Raw genomic sequence first — 24,589 nt, forward strand, 5'->3', positions numbered from 1 at the left:
GCTGACTTTACTTTGCAGAATGGTTTGTTGTTTAAAGGTGGACAATTATGTGTTCCCAAAGGATCGATGAGGGAAAATCTGATCCAAGAAAAGCACAATGGATGTTTGAGTGGTCATTTTGGCCTTAATAAGACATTGGAACTTGTGCAAAGGTTCTACTATTGGCCCAGAATGCAGAGGGATATCCAAAGGTATGTTGAGAAGTGTATGGTTTGTTAGAAAACTAAAGGTATAGCTACTAATGCTCATCTTTATCAGCCGTTACCTATTCCTACAAGGCCATGGGAATGTGTCAGTATGGATTTTGTGGTAGGATTACCCAAAATAAAGCTTGGTTGTGATAGCATTTTTGTTTTTGTTGATAGATTCAGTAAGATGACACATTTTGTTCCTTGTAGAACTACCCATGATGCTAGTCACATTGCACACTATTTTTCAAAGATGTAAGGAAAGCAAATGCAGAAATATGCTTCCCTAATGTCAATTTGTAGGGGAAAACAGACTAGTGTTTACAAATTTTTCAACATTTGTACAATATGGCACAAGCATGAGCATACACAATTAAACAACACAGAGATAGAACACACAGAGTTAACATGGAAAAACCCTTTCAAGAGAAAAACCCACCACCAACAGAAAATAACTTTATTATCAGTATATCAAATACAATAAAGTTCAGTCTGCAGACTTCCTTTCACTCTGTCAATCAATCATTCCATATGTACCATACAACACTCAGATCATACTACAATTACATATCGCTCAATAGCTATCATAACTCGTAACCATACATTCGGTTCACATTTGCCTACTAATACCAAACTAGTCGACCATTACACCTACGCAAGATGGTTGGGAAGTCAAACTATCTCTATCGGTCTGCAATCATGGAAAACCAATTATCCCACATGCATCAGGGAGTCGGGTCGGTTCATATTCATATACACTAATAGTCTCATCCTTAGTGTCTGAGTGTTCACCTTTTTGGATCTCAGTACGATCTCACATTCGCAGTCGGTCTCCGGTCCAGCGGCCATCGATATACCTTTCAACCGGTAGAGCCGATTGCCCAATGATACCCAATCACCGAAGGCGACTCCATCAGGTCATCGGCAAAACACATGAAACGTTACCCCGATCTTTGATAACAAAGAGCGAACCTCATCGGCTCATTGAAACCAACACTGCGATGTTACCCCGATCTGCATTGTTATCCCGATAACCTAAGGTGATCTCATCGGGTCATCGACATATGCCTAAAACTGCTATCCCAATAAGAGAAGCATTACAAGACAAAACAAAGCAAACTCATCAGGACTTCGGCATAGCCTTCATTACGTCAACCCGATTATCGATATCAACCTGGAGCACCTAAGGTAGGTTCATTGGGTATCGGTATAACTTCAAATAGGAACATCCGATAGCCGATGACAACCCGGACCGCCTAAGATAGCTCCATCAAGTTATCGGCACAACTTCAAATAGGAACATCCGATAGCAGATGACAACCCAGACCACCTAAGATAGCTCCATCGGGTCATTGGCACAACTCTGATGCAGTCTTCCTGATAGCCAAAGTTATCCTAATGACTGAAGTCGACTTCATCGGGTCATCAGGATAACATCAAACTTGCTTCTCTGAGCTTCAAAGAAAGAGGATACATCAGAAAGAGTCATACCGACAGAGCTCACACATTTCCTTCACACTATTTTATCAGCAAGAGTTAACCTGATCGGTATCAACAAAGGTCAAGTGAATTAGAGGCACATTTCCAACAAACTCCCACTCAACAAGGAATTCACTGGACCGATTACCATTTCAGACGTTACTGAGGAACATGGGTATCAATACCCATAAAATTTGAACACCACCCCACCTGAACTTGTGCGTTCTCAACGGTTTCATCAAGGTATCTGCAATATTTTCTAGAGTGTCTACCTTGTTAAGATAAACTTTTCCATCTTCCACCATGTCACGAACGAAGTGATACTGAACATCAACATGCTTCGATCTGGCATGGAAAGTAGGATTCTTTGCCAAACATATGGCACTCTGACTGTCACTCTAGATTTCAACCTGCCCTGCATCAGAACCAATATCTAAACTCAAACGCCTAAGCCAGACTGCTTCTTTACAAGCATGTATGGCCGCCATGTATTCTGCCTCTGTAGTCGACAAAGTGACTACAACTTTGCACTTGCTCATCCAACTAATTGCTCCACCATTCAGGACAAAAACATATCCACTAGTGGATCTCCTGCTGTCAATATCCCCTGCCCAATCAGAATTCGTATAACCACAAATGCTGAGAGTTATCTTTGAATCCTTCAAATTACCATGATAACACAATGCAAAGTCTGAAGTACCCTTCAGATATCTAAACACTCTCTTTACAACATCCTAGTGCAGTTTGCCTAGATTTGACATAAACCTGTTATGTACTCCCACTAGCTGGGCAGTGTCTGGTCTTGTATAGACCATAGAATATATCAGACTGCCTATAGCACTTGCATAAGGTACACTTTTCATGTCTTCAATCTCTTTTGGAGATTTCGAACTGTCAAGCACAGACAACTTAGTTCCCTTCAAGATGGGAACAACCTATGGTTTACAGTCAGACATATGAAACCTGTCAAGAACATTGGTTATATACTTTCTCTAGCTGAGCCAAATTTTCCTCTTAGATCTATCCCTTTTGATCTCCATTCCCAGAATGTAATTTGTTGGTCCTAAGTCCTTCATTTTAAATTTCATAGAAAGCTGAGACTTTAAATCTAAGATCATACCTTTTGTGTTTCCTATGAACAACATATCATCTACATACAAAGCTATAATAAGAATCCTATCACCATCAGTTTTGTAATAAACATAATGATCTGCTTTTGATCTCACAAATTCAAAGGACAAAACAAATGTATCATACTTTTGATACCACATTTTGGGAGACTGTTTCAAACCATATAGAGACTTCTTGAGTTTGCATACTAGATGTTCTTTACCTTTTTTCACAAAGTGCTCAGGCTGGGACATATAAATTTATTCTTCAAGATCACCATGAAGAAATATTGTCTTCATATCTATCTACTCAATCCCCAATCATATGCTGCTGCAAGTGACAAGAGAAATCTGATAGATGTCAGCTTAGCTATAGGAGAGAAGATTTCCCCATAGTCAATACCTTCTTTCTGCAAATACCCCTTTGCAACTAGTCTTGCTTTGTACTTGTCAATGCTACCATCTGGACCATACTTCTTTTTGAACACCCACTTGCACCCTACAAGCTTTCTGCCTTTAGGCAATGGAACTAAATCCCAAGTTCCATTTTTATCCAATGATGACATTTCATCATTCATGGCTTCCAACCAGGAATCCAAATCAAGCATTTCAATTGCTTCTTTAACAGTCCTAGGCTCATCAGTATTTACAAGTAAAGCATAAGCACAATTAACATTCAACATAGAGTGACTATACTTATTAGGTGTATACCTATTAGGTTGTCGTCTCTCTCAAGTAGATATTCTCAATTCTGGTGTTGAGGCTTCTTGAGGTTCCACAGGAGGCTCATCATCATGTTCTTCTTCAGAACTACTTGAACTGCTTGAACTCTCCTCATCTTTAGGTATCTCTGGAGATTCTTCTTTGGCTGGAGGAATTTCAACCTCAGCTTCTCCTCTCTTTTCTATATTATGATCTAGTGACATAGGCTTCAGCTCATGAAAAATCACACTTTTGTTTTACACAACCTTACCAGTCGCTGGATTCCAAAGTTTGTATCCTTCCCCACCAACTCCATAGCCAATGAAGATACATTTCACCGCTTTGTTATCCAACTTAGATCTATTCACATTAGGCACATGAGCATATGCCTCTGCACCAAAAATAGAAAGGTGCCTTAAAGAAGGTTTCCTACCAGACCATGCTTCCATAGGTGTTTTGTCAGCCAATGCTGAAGTAGGAGAACGATTCAACAGGTAACACATCGTAGCAACTGCTTCAGCCCAGAATTTTTGTTCTAGCCCAGCTCCGCTCAACATGCTTCTTTCTTTCTCCATTACAAACTGATTCAACCTTTCAGTGACTCCATTTTGTCGTGGAGTGTAAGGTACGGTCTTATGTCTCTTAATTTCATGATCAACACAGTACTTGTCAAAATCTGCACTAGAGTATTCACCACCATTGTCTGTTCTTAAACATTTAATCCTTCTCCCAGTCTGATTTTCAACAAGGTTCTTAGATTCCTTAAACCGACTGAACACTTCTGATTTACTTTTAAGAAAATACACAAATGCCCTTCTTGAATAATCATCTACAAAAGATACATAATACTTAGACTTAGATAGAGAAGGAACATCCACTGGACCAAACACATCAGAGTGAACATAATCCAGAATGTCAGAAGATTAATGAGAACTGGAATAAAAGTGAACACGGTTATGTTTTCCATATATGCAGTGCTCGCAGAAATTGAATTCAAAACTGCAATCATGCAGACCTTCAACCAAATTCTTATTCTTCAAGGCTTTTAAACCTTTTTCACCTATGTGGCCTAACCTATTATGCCAGAGCATTGTTTTCTTAGTAGGAAGTTTAGCTTCCAATGAATTAGCATTATGCATCATTATAGTTGTCTTAACAAACTTTTCAGAAGTTACATTACAACATATAGGTTCAGCATTTAACTTATACAGTGTACCAATGTGATCACCCTTTGCCAATACAATGGAATCCCTAGTCATCTTGCAACCACCAGATACAAATGTAACTTGTACTCCAGCATCATGAAGTTTACTTATAGAGAGAAGGTTTCTCACTAGACCTAGTATATGAAGAACTCCATTTATCCCCTTCACTCTACCATCTGGGAATTGAATTTTAATTCTACCTCTCCCTACAATCTCCAACGTCGAATCACTAGCCAAATATACCTTTCCACCAGCATACAATTTATACTTTGAGAACCACTCCTTGTGGGAGGTCATGTGAAAAGATGCACCAAAATCTACTAACCAGGTATCATCTGAGGTAGGTACTGCCAGGGATGCTACAAATGCATCTGCATCACTCTGAGAAGATTTAGTGTCAGAATACGTCTTCTTCTTATCCTCCTTGCAACCCTTTCGGATATGCCCTTTCTGCCCACAGTTCCAACACTTGACCTTTGACTTCTTGCCTGGAGATTTAAATCTATCTTGAGACTTGGACTTCTTTCCTTTCTTCTTGTCATTGTCCTTTGGTCTGCCTCGAATAGAGATTGCATCTTTTGTCATCTCAGATGAATTCTTTCTCATTTCTTCTGACAAAAGAGTATTCACCATAGTATCCATCTTGAACTGGGTCGTAGTACTACCAATAGCCATTACTAAGTGATCCCAAGAGTCAGGCAACAAACACAATAGCAGCATGCAACATTCTTCTTCCTGAATGGTCACACCAACAGAAGTTAACTGAGCAAGAACCATGTTGAATGCATTCAAATGATCTGCCAATGGTGTTCCAGCATCCATCTTCAGACAGTACAATTTCTTCCTCAGGAAAAGTTTATTCACCAAGGACTTGCCTTGATAAATATCTCCCAACTTATTCCAAAGAAGATGTGTAGTCTTCTCCTCATGGACGTTTAATAGAACAGAATCAACAAGACATATCTTGATTAGACCCCTTGCCTTTCGGTCGGCTAAATCCCAATCTTCTTTCTTCATGCCTGTAGGTTTCTGTGCAGTCATAGCAATCCAAAGATCTTGATCAACCAGTAAGTCTTCCATCTTGAGTTTCTATAGTTTGAAATTGGAAGAATTAAACTTCTCCATGTCTATGTGCCCTGAGATGCTTGCCATCTTAACCTGTAAAACAAACAAGTAGACACTTTGTAAGACTCCCATTGAAATAGAATTGACACAAAAAACCAACCCTACCCAACAAGGATAACAAAATGGGCCAAGCCCTGATACCACTTGTAAGGAAAGCAAGTGCAGAAATACGCTTCCCTAATGTCAATTTGCAGGGGAAAATAAACTAGTGTTTACAAATTTTTCAACATTTATAGAATATGGCACAAGCATGAGCATACACAATTAACAACACAGAGATAGAACACACAGAGTTAACGTGGGAAAAACCTTTCGAGAGGAAAAACCACCACCAACAGAAAATAACTTTATTATTAGTATATCAAATACAATAAAGTTCAATCTACAGACTTCTTTTCCCTTTATCAATCAATTGTTCCAGATGTACCATACAACACTCAGATCACACAACAATCACAGATCGCTCAATAGCTATCATAACTCGTAACCATACATTCGGTTCACATTTGGCTTCTAATACAAAACTAGTCGACTGTTACACCTGTGTGAGATGGTTGGGAAGTCAAAATTTCTTTGTCAGTCTGCAATCATGGAAAACCGATTCCCACATGCATTAGGGAGTCAGTTTGGTTTGTATTCATATACACCGACAGTCTCATCCTTAGTGTTTGAGTGTTTCCCTTTTTGCATCTCAGTTCGATCTCACATCCGCAGTCGGTCTCCACTCCATCGATCATCGCTATAGATTTCAACCGGTAGAGCCGATCATCCGATGATACCCGATTGCCTAAGGTGACTCCATCGGGTCATCGGCAAAACAAATGAAACGTTACCCTGATCTCCGATAACCAAGAGAAGACCTCATCAGCTCATTGGAACCAACACTGCGATGTTACCCCGATTTGCATTGTTATCCCGATAACCTAATGTGATCTCATCGGGTCATCGACACATGCCTAAAACTGCTATCCTGATAAGCAAATCATTCCAAGACAAAATAGAGTAGACTCATCGGGACTTCAGTGTAGCCTTCATCACATCAACCCAATTGCCGATATCAACCCGGAGTGCCTAAGATAGGTCCATCGGGTATCAAAATAACTTCAAACAGGAACATCTGATAGCCGATGACAACTCGGACCACCTAAGATAGCTCCATCGGGTCATCGACATAATTTCAAATAGGAAAATCTGATAGCCGATGGCAACCTGGACTGCCTAAGATAGCTCCATCAGGTCATCAACACAACTCTGATGGAGTCTTCTTGATAGTCAAATTTATCCTGATGACTGAAGTTGACTTCGTTGGGTCATCGGGATAACATAAAACCTTCTTCTCTGAGCTCCGATGAAAGAGGATACATCGGCAAGAGTCATACCGATAGAGCTCACAGATTTCCTTCACACTGTCTCATCGGCAAGAGTTAACTCGATCGGTATGAAAAAAAGGTGAAGTGAATTAGAGGCACATTTCCAATAAAAGAGGTTATAAGAATCCATGGTTTTCGATTAGTATTATTTCAAATAGAGATGTCAAATTCCTTGGACATTTTTGGAAAACTCTTTGGAAAATACTGGGAACTAACTTGTCTTTTGGTTCAGCCTATCATTCCCAAACAGATGGTCAAACAGAGGTGGTCAATAGGAAACTTGGAAACCTTTTAAGGTGTTTGAAAAAAGAGTATGGATAGATTTGGGATCAGGTTCTTTACCAGGCAGGGTTCGCGTACAATGATAGTGTCAACGGGTCTACTGGGAAGGAGCCCTTTTAAGATACTGTATGGTATGCACCCACGAGGTGTTATGAAATTATGAGATCTTGGTAATCTATCACACAGAAGTGGTCAAGCTGATGATCTCTCTCAATCTATGAAGGAAGTTCATGACCAAGTCAGGCGCGCTCTCCAAGATTCTTCACAAAAAGTTAAAGCCTGAGTTGATACGACCCAAAGAGATGTGCAATTTTCAGTTGGAGATTTGGTGATGGTACATTTGAACAAGGCTCAACTTCAAAAAGGGGTTCCTAGAAAGCTACAAATAAGGAGAATAGGCCCATGTAAATTTTTAGCCAAGTATGGCTCTAATGCCTATAAGATTGATTTTCCATCTGATATTGCTTTATCTCCCATTTTCAATGTCGTAGATTTGGTTGTCTATAAGGGACAACTTCCCAAGGAGGATGCACGAGTTTTTGATGTTCAATGGTCACTTTTTGACCTACCATTACTTTCTCCTTCCATGCCTTAGGCTGAGAAAGTGTTGGATTCCCACATTCTCAAGAAGACTAGACAACAGGTCTACATGAAACATCTAGTTAAGTGGATGCATAAACCTTATTCTGAAGTGACCTGGGTCCCTGAATCAGACTTTGTTAAGTCAGGAATTGATCTTTCCTCGCTGACGAGTGCACTCATTTGACTTCTTTGTTTTATGGGGAGTATGGTGCAGGAGCACCTAAGGGTTGAAATGCCCTTAACCAATTTTGTCTTGTGAGACCTTCCAGTGGTCATGTAAATACATAAGGACTAGCTCTAGTCCATTTGTATGGTCGTTTAGTTGTAGTTTTTAAAATGTCTCTTATCGGCAAGACCTACCCTGATCGGCAAGTCTTACCCCGATGAGTTCACCAGAGTTTGGAGTGGTTCACACTTACCCCGATGACTCGATAAGTCGCTAGTGCTCAGAGTATTGGAAGGAGTAGTTTCAAGTTTCCCCAATGATTAACTTGACCTATACTCGGACGGTGATCGTGGATGATTCTACGGCTGTCGCTATACCACGATGGGAAGATGATCGCCATATAATCCTCACGACTTGGCAACAAAGCACATGCAAAAAAAAGAGACGAGTTAACGACCGTGTAGGTTGAAGGTGGATAAATGGCAATCGCTATACCGCAATAGAGAAATGCATGAAATTTATTCCCCACAACTTGGCGACCAAGTGGTGGGACCTAACAAGAGAGAAGCTCAAGAAAGTTAACAAGTGAGCAAGTTTGGGATGATCGGATGATTGTCGCTATACCATTATGGCGAGATGAATGAAGTTTATTCCCCGTGACTTGGCAACCATGGTGGGACCCAGCGACAAAGAAGAGTTTCATTCTGGGCGGTTAGTGAGGCCATGCTAAGGTGGCAGGGCAGGGACCCCAAAGCCAATCAGGGGGTGCCATAAGGTGGAGGGCAAAAACAGAGATTGAGTAAGATTAGACGATTGGGATAGCTGTTTTGGTTTTCTTCCCAATGACTCGCCGAAAATGCCCAATGGAAAAGTGCGAATGGTGGACATGGTTATCGGCCATCAGCGAAGGTGTGTTTTGGTTACCCTGATCACCCGATGGAAAAGTGCAAACTTTGGAAGTCACCAACAGACATCGGAAGATAGGTTCTGAGGCTACGTCAATGACCTGTTATGAAACTGTTTTCTCCAGTTTGTAACCATCCGTGTTTCACAACGGATGGATGAGCTATAAAAGTCTGATTGTAAGGCATTGGATTGGTTGGATTTTACAAAAAAACACAAGGGAAATACATACAAGTTTGTTTTCTGGTTTTGTATTGCTAAGTGTTGTACTGTCTTGTTTTTGTTAAGTTTCTCATTACAATTCTATAGTTAAAGTTTACTTTTTGTTGTTCATTTCTTTGTTTTGAATTCACAGTGTAAATATGGCTCTATCTTGAACCTCCACCATAGGATCCACACGACTATTGAAGTTCTTCAGGAAGAACCAAAAATATACAGTAATAGTAGAGTAGCAGTAGGAGGAAACCAAGAAATGGCAATCGCCATTTCTGCATACTAAGCCTAGGCGAGCTTGGAAGAAGTCTGGCTAGGTTTCATTGATCGTAAAGGAGTAAGTACAAGGGAGGAATGGTGTAGAAGTTTGATTGCAAAATCAGATAGGATGATGACTTTACAGACTACGAGTAAGCAAGGGTAGTCCTACACCTCTGCAACTCATGGTGATAGAATCTAGGAGCATGGAGAACAAGCTTCTTTATGAGCTTGTATCGAGTGTGTTAAGCAAATACTGGTAAGGAAACACTTAGAAGTCTAGAGGGATAGACTTGGAACCCGGGAAGGGATAGAAGAAAACCATCAAGAAATTGAATTGATGGCAAACTAGATAGCCTCCCTATTAGATAGAGATTATAGATAGGAATAGATAGAGGGAGAGAGAGAAAGAGGGAGATATAGAGATATATAAAGGCACTATAGAGAAGGATGTGGGGAGAGAGATAGAGATATATAAAGATGGAGTAAATAAAGAGATAAAGGTAGAGAAAGGCAAAGATACTTCAAGAGGGCGATAGAGGAAGAGACTAAGAAGTAGATTAGTCATGTATAGAGGAAGATATATAAAGATAGACGAACATATAGAAAGAGATATTGATAGGGAAAGAGATGGAGATGTGAAGATGGAGATAGAGATAGATATGGATAGAAAGTGATAGAGAGATTAAGACAAATGGAGGGAGAGATGGAGTGAATAAGTAAGATTTCATTGATCGTAAAGGAGTAAGTGCAAGGGAGGAATGGTGTAGAAGTTTGATTGCAAAATCAGATAGGATGATGACTTTACAGACTACGAGTAAGCAAGGGTAGTCCTACACCTCTGCAACTCATGGTGATAGAAGCTAGGAGCATGGAGAACAAGCTTCTTTATGAGCTTGTATCGAGTGTGTTAAGCAAATACTGGTAAGGAAGCACTTAGAAGTCTAGACGGATAGACTTGGAACCCGGGAAGGGATAGAAGAAAACCATCAAGAAATCGAATTGATGGCAAACTAGATAGCCTCCCTATTAGATAGAGATTATAGATAGGAATAGATAGAGAGGGAGAGAGAGAAAGAGGGAGATATAGAGATATATAAAGGAACTATAGAGAAGGATGTGGGGACAGAGCTAGAGATATATAAAGATGGAGTAAATAAAGAGATAAAGGTAGAGAAAGGCAAAGATACTTCAAGAGGGCGATAGAGGAAGAGACTAAGAAGTAGATTAGTCATGTATAGAGGAAGATATATAAAGATAGATGAACATATAGAAAGAGATATTGATAGGGAAAGAGATGGAGATGTGAAGATGGAGATAGAGATAGATATGGATAGAAAGTGATAGAGAGATTAAGACAAATGGAGGGAGAGATGGAGTGAATAAGTAAGATTTAGAGATAATGAGATATAAATATACATGAAGATATATCTATAGGGATATAGAGATAGAGGGGACAAGATAGGGAGAGAAAGAAGGCAATAGAGATAAGTAATATATAAGTATAGGAAGGATAAGGTAGAGGAGGGAGATAAATAGAGAGAAGAGAGATTATTAGAGAGAAATATAGAAATAAGGAGTGACAATGATGGAGTGGGAGAGGGAGAGATAGGAATAGAAAGATGGAGATATATGCAGAGATGCATGTAAATTGGGAACTTATTTATCTAGATGGGATGAGAAAATAAGTGACATAAGTAGACAAGAAAGAGATGGATAAAATATATTTATATAAGTATAGATAGACAAGTGATAGATAAAGGAGGTGATAGGAAAAAATGAGACTTTGTATGCAAAATTTGTGAGTATTTAAAGTTTTAAAATTGAAGGACTAACTTCAAATGATTATAATTAAATTTTTGTTTATAATATCATAAAAATAACTTACCATTTGATAGGTCTTTGAATTACCTTTCCAACTCCTATAAAAAAACCAAAATTTCGATAAGAAACGCAAAAGTTATGCCCATTTTACTAAACTATACTTTTTATGTTGAGAAAAATGGATAAAAATCGGATATCCGATTTGAAAAAGTATGACATCACAAATTGGATATCTGTTAATATCGGATATCCGATTTGTGATGTCATATCGGATATCCGATATTAACAAATATCCGATTTGGTTTGGTATTACCAAACCAAATTCAAATTTTGGCCGACCCAAACAAAAAGTCAAAGCAGATTTTGGCGTGTTTGGAAAGGTTTAAAATGCATTTTTTTCTCCATTTCCACTTTTTGCCCCCCCATGATCTTGCACATATCCACCTATAAATTCACAAAGAGGGCTCAAGGTATGTACCGATGGACCATACTGGGCGGGTCTCTCATGATGGCGATCCCTCTCTGTGCGGTGCTCATGTGTAAGAATGCGGTCCATCTCTCCTTCTTCTTTTCAAGCTCTAATTTTCTCCAATGCTTATGTGTTACAATGACCCTTCATTGGGCCCCCTCGCGGGCCCACCACTTCGTCTCCTCCCTTCTTCTAACCCTTCTCGTATTTCCTCAATCATTCCTTCCTTTCATTCATTTGTTATTTTCCCTCCTTCCTTCTTCTTTTCGAGAATTTTCTGCTAATTTTTCTTTTCAAAAAATTCCGAAAAAATTCTCGAGGGGGCATATACCACCCGTGCTTTACGTCGGGGAATCCTCTTTCTTCTATCTTTTACCTATCGCCAAATTTTGCCGCTACGTAAAAGAGGGGCAAAATTTAGACACTTAAATTAATTATTTTAATTAATTTAACTCTCCCACATAATTTATTTATTTAATTATGGTAATCCTCATTCTTCTCAATATTAATTAAAGTTAATCTAATTAATATTGTCACTATATTCTAATGATTTATTTATTTTATAAATCAATTTTCCTTTCTTCTTCTATTCCATCAACTATTAGTTCATATACCCATATCCATAAGACCCCTATTCCTTAAATACAGTTGTAATTTTTTTCAAACACAATTTGAAGGAATTCCTCTTCTCCACACTGTGTTGATTGACGAACAACAAATTGTCCTTAAATATTTGAACCAACAACAACAATCAAATAGTCTTTGCCATTGAAAATAGATTTCCCCTTTCCATAAACAAATACAAATAAAAATGAACACAATTGGGTGTCTGAAAAGGTGATAGTAAAGTTAAAATAGAAATTCTCCCCCAAATCTAGAATGAATTGTTTATAATAGAACATATATGAATACATAGAGACAATATGAGCATGTCAAAAATTAGATTGGTACTTCCTCAACCCTTTTTCAACTTGCTACAAGCACACTTAGATATTTAAGATAAATCAATAAACATCGTTAGCAGATAGTTGTCAGAAATATTACACTTCAACCTTGTTTGATCAATGAGGTTCAATGTGTACAGGATTCAAGAGGACAATACAATAGTGAAACAAGTTTGTATAACATTGTAGAAATGATTTATTTTTTAACTAACAAAAAAAATGTTTTGATTAGGGGGGGAAACATGTTTTGAGGGGACCAAAAACCTCGTACAACAAGTTTTGAAGGGACTTGAAACCCTCAGATTTTTCACAGATCTAAAATCAACAAAGGAACACTACAAAAAGATACATCAAAGACATATAGTAGCCCAGCCACAACCTCACATGGCTGATCAAACATTACAAAACTAGTGGCAAAAGAGGTTGTGTAAAAACAAAGCTAGCTAGACAACAAAAGTAAGCCAATACAAACCAAGCTGGCAGAAACAGTAGATCTAAATCATCAAACTATAGGTCTAAAAAAATAGAGTTCACGAGGGTTTAACAAGCACCCTCAAATACCAAGAAGGTTTTTCCCAAGCTCTGTCAACCTGTAACAAAGTCTCCAGGTCACCAAAAGAAAAACTTGATCCTAACCAAAACCAAATACTAGCCAAACTAGGCCCTTGAAAACTACCAACATCTAGCCTATCCTTGAAAATAACAAAATACATAGGGAGAATGGGTTTTATAGGGCTCCCACAACCTGCCTCAACCTCCAAATAGCACTTTCAAGCCTTTCTAGTAGCATCAAACTCCACCTCAATAGGAGAGAGGTAACCTCCATCCACATCCATCTCCCTCTCCATAGAAGATGGGACCACCTCAATAGGATAGACCAAAGAACCCCCAAGATGCAAACAAAGGAGCTCAATGAACAAAGCCATGAAACCAAGAAGGAGAGGGACAGAAAATCCCTCCTCACAAAGAAACCCAGGATTCAAAAGATAGACACAAAGAAGACCAGACCCCATCAAAAGGAAAAACCAAGGGTTTTGAAAAGGCTCCCTTAACCTTCCTCTGAAACACATGGTGGGTTTAGCAAGCAACCCACTACCAGCCACATTGGGTTTTCGAAAGGCTCCCACAACCTTGGTCTTGAAAGAGAACAGAGAAAAGAATAAAATTTCCTCCAATAACACCACCTTAATAGGTGCAACAGGAGAGAAGCCAATTAAAAGATCACCCTCTGAGCTCAAGCTGTCCAAAAATAGGGCACCAATTGCCTCCCACTAGCACCACCCAGTCTCCACTGCAAAACCCAACTCAACATCAATAGGAGAGAGGTTGTCTCCAACATCCATCTCTGCCATAGAAGAAGAGAGGGACACCTCAAAAAGGCAAGCTAGAGAAACCCATGGCTACAAGGAACAGGTTGACCAAAAGATAATGCTAGCAAAAACATGGTTGGACCTGAGAAGGCTACCCATCAACAAATCTTCAACAAAAACCAAAGGGCTTAGGAGGAACCAACAAAGACCACAAAAGGTCACCAGATCAAATAAAAGAAAAAAGGTTAAGGGCACTAAACACAACCAGTCCACCCTCACCCTCAAGGCCTTAAGCTAGATCCCAAAAAAGATCACCACTGCACCAAGAAAGAACAAAACCATAGCAGCCAACAACCCACCATCACCATCTTTGTCAAAGTCCATTAGATCATCCCCATACCTAGCAACAAAAGCCATAACAACAACCATAGAAGAGCTCGCACTACCCCTCCCACCAAGCATGAGAGAAAAAATAAGGAGGGTAATCAAAAGCGACAAACACAACCAGGACCAAGAAAAAAGGGGGATCCTCGACCGCAAAAGCCCTAACACAAAACCCTTTGCTCCCACCATGCACCAAATAGTCCACAATAGTGAAAGGACAGTGAAAATCCTAGTCCAATGCTCCCCCCAACTAGACTCGCCATCATCGTTGTCATCAACATCTTCACCCCCGCCATCAATCTCCCCTAAAACCCTAGTACACACTCCTGTCTTCACTTTTGTCCTCCTCCCATCCTTAAACTAATGATGTTTTTCCAACTAACAATAAAAATGTTAAAAAATAAATTTAACTAATTTTATATAATAAAATTAAGTTTTTATTAAAATATATGAAAAATGATAACTATAAAATTGTTAATATTTTATATTTAATATTAATTTTATTAAAATAAGATATTTTTAAGAAATGTTATTTAAATTTAAAAAGTAGAAGAAATTATATTACATTTCTTCCAAACAATTTTAAGTAAAATTTCTATATTAAAAATTTGTATATTTAGAGAGACCTTCTTTTTCTCTTAAATTTAAAACTATATTTTCCATCACCTTATGAAACATGTTTATTTTTTTTTAATTTTACATGTAAGCTCTCACATGTCCTTTATGCCTTTATCTTATAATTAATCTTACTACTAAATATTTAAGCTCTCCCATGTTCTCTAGTTATATAAAGACAATATAAACAGTAAAAAACAATATAAAGACAATATAAAATTTCATATGAATTGAACTTATCAAATTGAAGTCTATAACTAGCATATATACCTTAAATTTTAATTTAATCCATATAAAATACGCCGAGAGATATCCTTCTCAAGGCACCTATTTTTAATCAATTTTACACCCTAAAGTAAAATAGGCGCCTCAAGAAGGATATCTCTCGGCGCATTTTATATGGATTAAATTAAAATTTAAGGTATATATGCTAGTGGCAGTCACACGATGTGACATGAAAAACATAAAATAAATGCAACATATAATTATATAGTATCTTTTTCTTGAATTGAATTATATTATTATATTATTATGTAGAGATATATGAAATTTTATATATCCATTTAGACTATTTTTAATAAATATATATGTGTTGCAAGATTAAAGCATGTACTAAAATGTAAGATAAATATTAGATTTTATTTAATGATAGTACTTATAAAACATTATTTAATGGTCAGTATTATGGTTAAGAATAGGGTTAGGGTTAAGGCTAGTATTATGGTTAGAGTTAAGGTTTACATCATTGTTAGGGCTACAATTAGGGTTCGCATCAAGGTTAGGGTTTGGTTTAGGTTTAGAATTATGGTTAGGGTTAGGATTTAGGATTACTGTTAGGATTATGGCTAGGGTTAGGGTTAAGGTTACTATTATGTTCTAAGAAGGTTTACATCATTGTTAGGGTTAGGGTTAAGGTTAGGCTACAATTAAGGTTATTATTCTAGAAGAATGGTTGGGGTAATGATTGAGGTTCAATTAGAATTAGTATTAGAGTTAGGGATAGGGTTCAATTAAGAGTAGGGTTAATATCACAATTAAATTAGGGTCTTATTAGGTTTAGGGTTAGTGTTATGATTAAAAAAGGGTCAAGGTTTATGGATAAAGCTTGGTGTAAGGGTTAGGGCTCTATAATAAAGCATGCTTTCAAGGTTAGGATGAAGGTTTAATTAGGGCTATGGATTACGTTAACATAAAGATTAGGGATAGTATCAAGGTTAGGTTGGATTTAAGGTTAAGGTTATTTTAGGGCTATATTTTAGGTTCAAGATAGGGTTTAATTATGATTAGGGTTAATTTTAGGGTTAGGTTATCATAAGGGTTCAGTTATAGTTAGGGCAAGAGTTTAATCGGTGTTATAATTTAATTACATTAGGGTTAGGGTTAAAGGAGTATTAAATTTCAATTAGGATTAGGGTTAGAGTTAAGTTTAGGGTTAGGTTATGGTTAGGTTTCAATCATGGTCATCTAAGGTTTAGGGTTAACATTACACAACAATTAGGGTTACTATTCTAGGAGAATGCTTGGGGTAAGGGTTGAGGTTGAATTAGAAGTAGTATTAGGGAAAGGGCTAGTGTTCAATCAAGAGTAGGGTTAGTATTACAAATCATTTAGGGTTTAATTAAGGTTAGAGTTATTGTTTGGATTCAAATAGGGTTAGAGTTTGAGGATAAAGCATGGCATGATGGTTAGGATTATATAATAAAGCTTGCTATTAAGGTTACGTTTAAGGTTTAATTAAGGTTATGGTTATGTTAAAATATAGGTTCAATTAGGGTTAGGGTTTACTACGTCTAGATTAGGGATATTGTCAAGGTTAGGGTTTGATTATGGCAAGGTTTTAATTATTGGTAGGGGTAATATTATAGTTCAATTAGGCTTAGAATTAGGGTTATTATTCAATTGCAATAGGATTGGAGTTAAATTAGGATTGAAATTCAATTAGGATTGGGGTTCAAATTAGATTTATGATTAGATTAAGGTTCAAGTTGTATGTAGGGTTCAATTTTATGGTTAAAATTAAGTTTAGGGTTAGGTTAAGGTTGGAATTCAATTAGAGGGATCAAGTTTAAGGGTTAGCATTATAGATAATTAGAGTTTAATTATGGTAAGGGTATAATTATAGTTAAGGTTAGGATTAGAATTAAATGAGGACTATGATTCAATTACATTAGGGTTAGGAAATTAGGATTAGAGTTCAATTACGATCTTGGTTTGGTGTAGATTAGGGTTGGGGTTAGATAAGATTTAGAGTTTAATTAGGGATAGGGTTAAGTTTAGGTTGTTCAAGATAAGGTTTAATTAAGGTTAGGATTAATTTTAGGGTTAGGTTATTAGGATTCAATTAGGGTTAGATCAGAGTTATGGTTAAGATTAGGTTATGGATAGGATTAATTTTAGGTTGTGATTAAAGTTACTATTCTAGGATAAAGCTTGGGGTTAGGGTAGGGTAGGGTTGATATAACTTTATTTGAAGCCTAACCATAATTGAATTCTAATTAACTAAAAGTCTAATAATAATTATAATTAAAAACTACAGCCAACATTAATTAAACCCTAATTCTAAATTAACCCTAAATTATCATTGTTACATTTTTCTAGTTTATTATAAGGTTATTTTTTAAAAGTATACATAAATATATGATTAAAGACAAACTTACAAAAAATTAAGTATAGTGGATTAAACTTTTAGATGATGAATTATTAATAAATTATAGATTTTTATTTTCAATTGTTGCTTTTCTAAAATAATTATTTAGATATCAATTATATTTCTACCATTTTATGGATCTCCAAATATTAATAAGATTATCATCATAACTCTAATAGTAATTGTAATTAAAAACTATACCTAACCTTAATTAAACCCTAATCTTAACTTAACCCTAAATTATAATAGTAATTACTAAAAACTTATTTCACCTTTTCCACCTCTCTTGCTTTTATAATAAATTTAAAACTAAAATATAGATATGAATTTTTAAAAAATTCTAGATATATAAGCAACAATTCTATTTTATTTTTCCTTTTGACATGTAAATTATTTCAAATTCTAAATTAAACTAAATTTTATATTTTCTAATTTTCAAATGAATCATCAATCTTTTAGAATAAATTTAAAACTAAAATCTAGATATAAATAGAACCTTTCTATATTTTTCCTAAGTAACAATTCTATTCTATTTTAAGTTTTTTTTTTTTTTGGCATGCAAATCATTTCAAATTATAAAATTAAAATAAATTAATTTCTTTTATAAATTTTAAATGAATCACCAAATTTAAAACCAATCTTAGATATAAATAAAATCTTTTTGTACTTTCAATAAATAACATTTATATTCTATTTTAAGTTTTCTCATACAAATCATTTCAATTTTTAAAATTAAAATAAATTATATCTTTCCTAATTTTTAAATGAACCATCAATCTTTTAGAATAAATCTAAAAGTAAAATCTTGATATAAATGGAACCTTTCTATATTTTTGTAGATATAAGCAATTTATTTCTATTCTAGTTAAAATTGAAATAAATTATATCTTTTCTAATTTTTAAATGAACCATCAATCTTTTAGAATAAATCTAAAAGTAAAATCTTGATATAAATGAAACCTTTCTATATTTTTGTAGATATAAGCAATATTTATATTCTATTTAAAATTGAAATAAATTATATCTTTCCTAATTTTTAAATGAACCATCAATCTTTTAAATAAATCTAAAAGTAAAATCTTGATATAAATGGAACCTTTCTATATTTTTGTAGATATAAGCAATATTTCTATTCTATTTTTTCTTTTCACATGTAAATGATTTTAAATTTCAAAATAAAACTTCTTTTTTTTCAATTGTTAAATAAATCAGCAATTAATTTTAAAATAATTTAATCTTATAATTGAATTTTTAGAATAAGATGATGTTTAATCAAGTTACTCCAATCATCTTTCCATGTCTAAACATTGTAACAATTGCTTAAGTCTCAATTTATTCTATCTTTTATATCATTTAATAACTATGTTGAATGCTACTGAGGTAAATATAATTATTTTTATTTGTCCTTCAATATTAGGATTACATTTGAATAGTCTAATTTTCCTCAAATAGCATATAAATATTGTGACTTTCTAAATATTTATACATGCCCTAAAGCTATGATATGAATCAAATCAAAATTATTTTAAATATAAATTCTATTAAATAATTATAGATCTAACATGCCCGAGATTAGAAAAGGCAAAAAAGTGAAGAAGGTGAAGAGTTGGAGAACAGACAATAATTACAAAGCTTCAACCAGTACGTACAGCCAAAAGAGATAATGTTGAAAATGCTTTCAAAACATTGAAACAAATGCAATGGGCAAGTATAAAGCCAAATTCTTTGGTAGCGTCTTCAAGAATGAGAGCTTTCAAATAGGGCATGGACATGCATGAAAGCTTGCATAATGGTATGGGGATTTTGTTTAGATACTAAAGTTGGAAATGCTCCAGTGGACATGCAAGCAAGATGTGGAATCATAGAAACAGGTGTTCAATGGATTGCATAGCAACTCGAGCCTGCAAACAAGATTTTGAAATTAAACTCTTAATATTCTATGTCCCTACAACTATTTTATTCTGAAACTACTACTACTAAAATGCTAATTACGACATCACTACAAGTGCATGCCAATCCTATCTATCTGCTGTAAAAATCTTTTCAAAATAATAATGGTACATTCGAAAACTCTAGATTTGTAAAAAAACAATAGACTATAGATTATTGGTATTATGCAACACTTATAGTGTAAAGTGGGGCAAAAATGGAATAATTTATTGAATCATGGGAATCATTTACGAATTCTAGCAGCTAGGTCCTTGCCAGGTTTCACTCCATTCAAGTATCGATTTCACTGTCCTCATGCTAGCCATACTTGATAGGAGATTCTTTAATAATTTGTTTCTCACTATCTATTGTTGCATCGCACTATTTCACCACAAAATCAATCAAATGCAAGACTCATCTGTACGCAAAAATCAAAATCAAAGGTCATTGATGAAGTTCCAGATTACTTACTTTAAAGGTGGAGGTTTGATAATCTGGTCGCCAAAAGATATGAGATTCACATTGTGAAAATCCAAGAAAAAGGATTCGAAAGTCTCCAACAATTGATGTCTTGTCCATCTACACAACAAAAAACAAAACCCCCTATCAGTTTCAAAATAAACAAACAAAATATGGCTGGACTGCGTGGGTTATATACAAATTGAAAAAAAAGAATTTGTGCAGCTAACATACAAATCCATAGTTATAACTATCCTTGCAACTGTGCATGTTTAAAATAAGTGAAGCAAGAAAGATATCTATTAATATTAATATTAATCTATGATGAAGATTAAACGATTGGTCTTCCTCCTTTACAACAATTAAATTGTAACAGTTATGAACATGAGATGGCATGATTTCACAACCATTAAGATGTAATTGCAGATTTTTCATATGCCTATTGCGATTCAAATGTAACTGTTAGAAGATCATGCAGGTTCTCGTTTGTAACTGTCAGAATACAATGCTTGTTATTTCCATGCATGACTGACAGGAATACTAAGAGTTTCTTTTTTCTTACACCGTTACTCATGATGACCTCCTATTGATGCCATTGTAGGTTACGCCTCTTGGTGTAAAGATCCTTACCAAGATCTTACCATTGAATTTTTTAATCATGATCAACAATTTATATAAAATCAATAAACCAAAATAAATAAAATACTACCACTGACTGATAGTATTAAATAGAAAAATTATTTAATAGAAAAAGTTCATCAAATTCGAAGAGAAAAATGTACCACTGACTGATAGTATTAAATAGAAAAATTATTTAATAGAGAAAGTTCATCAAATTCGAAGAGAAAAATGTATTGAAGGAAAGGAACGTAACGTGCATGTGACTAAAGCTGTTAAAAAATGTATTGAAGGAAAGGAACGTGCCTGTGACTAAAGCTGTTCAAAGCACGTGTTCTTGACAATATGGTGTCCAGCTGAAGAAAAATCAAGGCAAAAGAGACGCAGAAAGAATTTCCTACATCTTTGCTCAATTATAAATTGGAGACACAGAAAGACTTTCCTACATCTTTGCTCAATATGGCTTCACCTTTGGACTCAATAAATATAATAAGAGAGGGTGCTTATCTTCCAGCAACAGCTACACTGTGTTCACTCATAATTTTCTTGTGGGTTTTGCACAGATTTAGCGTGCAAAGGAAGAATAGATTGGGATTCAGATTGCCCCCGGGACCGTTTGCATGGCCCATTATTGGAAATCTGAACCAGTTGAAAAGGCTTCCTCATCGCGATCTTCATGAACGTGGTAAGAAATATGGGCCCATCATGATGTTAAAATTGGGTTCTGTTCCCACTGTTGTTGTTTCTTCTTCTGCCATGGCAAAGGAGTTCTTGAAAACCCACGATAATGTTTTCGCCAGCCGACCTCAATCTGCTGCAGGGAAACACCTTGCTTATAATTACAAGGATATGGTGTTGGCTCCTTATGGGCCTTATTGGAGGCACATGAGGAAGCTGTGCGTGGTGGAATTGCTGAATGCCAAAAGGATCGAGTCCTTCAGTTGTGTACGAGAGGAAGAAATGCTTCTCACTGTTCGTTCAGTGTGGGAAATGTCTGGGCAGGGTGAGAAACTTGTTAATCTCACCAACTTGTTTTCATCTTTTACGCAGGCAGTCATGTGGCGAATCCTTTCCGGTACTAAAATTTCTTCTCAGAGTGACGCTCAAGTGGGTGGGAATGGCGAAGAGATAAAGAAGCTTGCAGTAGAGGCGGCAGTTACAGTAGGAGCTGTCAATATCGGGGACTTCATTCCTTACTTAGACTGGATGGATTTGCAAGGCGTGAAGCGGCGGTTGAAAAAGGTACACAATTCCATCGCCCAAGTGATAAAAAAAATAATAGAGGAACACGAGCAGCGCAGGATGAAGTTGCATAAGGACAAGGACAAGGAGCAGGAGCAGAATGCTGCTACTAAAGGCCTCATTGACGTGCTCTTAGAAATGGAAAGCCTTGATGGAAAGGCAATCACAGAGGAAAACATTGAAGCCATTGTTTTTGTACGTATCTATTCATTTTTTAGTTATAACACAATCTTAAATATAACTTATTTCAAGTTTGTTGGTAATTCTGTTTTTTTAATTTGATCTAACAAGGCTGTATAAATTCTACAGGATATATTCTTGGCTGGAGTTGAAACGACGTCTACTACGATAGAATGGCCAATGAGTGAGATTCTTAGAAACCGTGGTGTGGCCAAGAAAATGCAAGAGGAAATAGAATCAGTGGTCGGCAGAGAGAGGGCTGTAAGTGAGCGTGACATAGGAAGCATGGAGTACGTACAGTGTGTGGTGAAGGAGACACTGAGGTTATATCCGGCGTTACCCTTGCTTCTTCCGCACGAATCCACACAAGATTGTGCAGTTGGGGGATACTTCATTCCTGAGAGAAGCAGGCTCATCGTCAATGCTTGGGCTATTGGAAGAGACCCATCCTTGTGGGAAGATCCTCTGGAATTCAAGCCAGAGAGATTTATGGGTAAAAAAGTTGATGTTGTGAGAGACAAGGATTATTTTGATATGTTGCCATTTGGAGCAGGAAGGAGAGGATGTCCAGGCACAGCCATGGCTGATGTAACCATGAACCTTGCTTTGGCTCAGCTCGTTCATTGCTTTGAGTGGAGCGTGGATGGGGATTTGGATATGACGGAACTCTTTGGAGTCACAACGCCCAGGAGTGTTCACCTTCTCGCTCGTCCTGCCTTAAGGCTATCTACCTGCCCTTGAATTTTAGTAGAGTGCTTTTCAATATTAGTGATACTAGTTATATAAGCTGTTCATGCCCTCCAGTGAGAAGATTCCATCTTCATACTCCTGTGGCCTAAATAAGTGTTTGATTTCTTTTTGGCATAGATAACTATGAATCTTAGCTATTTACTTGTTTGAAATATTATGGAGTTATTCTTGTTGTTAAAAGTTATTTTCAAATCTGGCTGTATTATTGTTGAGTATTTATTTCACGAATTAAGATAATTCAATAATATCTTTGTAGTTATTGATAGATTTTTTTGATTGTTTATAATTTAAAATTAGCATTTAATTTTAATGTTTTTTTAATAGTAAATGGATCTTTGGTTTATTGGTAAAGTCAAAAACGAATGAGGTCAAGATTGTGCCCTTTGCGAATTTGGTGGAATGGATACCCCTCAATCCTTGACTATCAGCCAAAGAAGTTCAACTTAAAATCTCCTGCTCTTGTATCAAGTAGCAAAAACGAATTTGTTAACAAACCTCCATAAAAAAATGACATTCAATTTGAGAGTAATGATTTAAAAAAATATTATTTAAATAATATTTAAATATTAAAATTGTGATGAAGAATAAATTAAATTTCTATAATATAAAGAGCTTCTTGTTTTATTTAATTTCATTTGAAATAAATTCAAATTACCTTATATCATTTTTATTATTTATAGTCTAAAATTTATTATAAATAAAAATACTATGTTTGTAATTACTAATAGACTTTTTTCAAAAAAATTTATAATTTATAAATTACATGCAAATTTAAGCAAAAGAAATATCATTCTTTTAAAATATTTTTCCGAGCAAAATGTTGATATTGTGAGAGACAAAGAGTTGCTTGATAAAGAGAGCGTGCTCAAGTGTAGCCATGGTTGATGTAACATCAACCTTATTTTGGCTTAACTCATTCATTTCTTTGAGTGGAACATGGATGGGGATTCGTATATGATGGAACTCTTTGAAGCCACCACATCTAGGAGGGTTAAGCTTCTCCATCTTGAATTAAGGATATCTACCAACCCTTAAAATTAATTAGAGTGCTACAACAGTTCATAATACCTATACTACTTATATAAGGTCTTTGCACCCTTATATAAGCTCTTTGTACCCTCTATTAATTCGCTTGTGACCTAATATGTATGATTGCAGTTTTATATAGATAATTATGAATATTTTCTATCTAGTTGTTTATGATATTATTATATAAAAGGAGTTGAGTCTAAATTTAATAATAAAATATAGAGTTACAAGACAACCAACAACCAAAAGAAGCTGTAAGATAAGGTCTATAACATATAGATAGAGGAGATTGCATTCTCATTTCAAACCATGGTAGCCAACAAAAAAATATACCACTTTTATAGTTGTAAATAACATACACGTAGAGAGATAAAAAAATACATTGCTTACAACACCAAGCAACAAGCATTATAAACTTTACATAAACCTGAGGGTTATATTTTCTCCTTGACCTTCAAGTAAAACTTGTTCTTTTGTAGTGGCGGTATTCTTTGGAACAACATACATATTCAATACAATGGAGCACTAGGAGATATCCGATGTGAGTGAGAAAGAAGCTGATAGAATGATAAATGTTTGTATGTGTTCAATCTTCTTAGAGCCCAAT

General features: G+C 35.8%; 2 protein-coding genes across 2 annotated transcripts; both read left to right on the forward strand.

The window, feature by feature from the left end:
* The first annotated feature begins 21,240 nt into the window (after positions 1-21,240).
* Positions 21,241-22,355, forward strand: LOC131076240 (cytochrome P450 750A1-like). The gene is made up of 2 exons (XM_059215515.1): positions 21,241-22,222; positions 22,333-22,355. Exons 1-2 carry the CDS (start codon positions 21,241-21,243, stop codon positions 22,353-22,355), a joined length of 1,005 nt encoding a protein of 334 aa, XP_059071498.1.
* An 88-nt stretch (positions 22,356-22,443) lies between these two features.
* LOC131867421 (cytochrome P450 CYP736A12-like) lies at positions 22,444-23,028 on the forward strand. The gene has a single exon (XM_059215511.1). It carries the CDS (start codon positions 22,489-22,491, stop codon positions 22,942-22,944), a length of 456 nt encoding a protein of 151 aa, XP_059071494.1. The 5' UTR covers positions 22,444-22,488; the 3' UTR covers positions 22,945-23,028.
* Positions 23,029-24,589: the final 1,561 nt, after the last annotated feature.

The sequence above is a fragment of the Cryptomeria japonica genome, unplaced genomic scaffold (assembly GCF_030272615.1).
Source record: "Cryptomeria japonica unplaced genomic scaffold, Sugi_1.0 HiC_scaffold_171, whole genome shotgun sequence".
Classification (NCBI taxonomy): domain Eukaryota; kingdom Viridiplantae; phylum Streptophyta; class Pinopsida; order Cupressales; family Cupressaceae; genus Cryptomeria; species Cryptomeria japonica.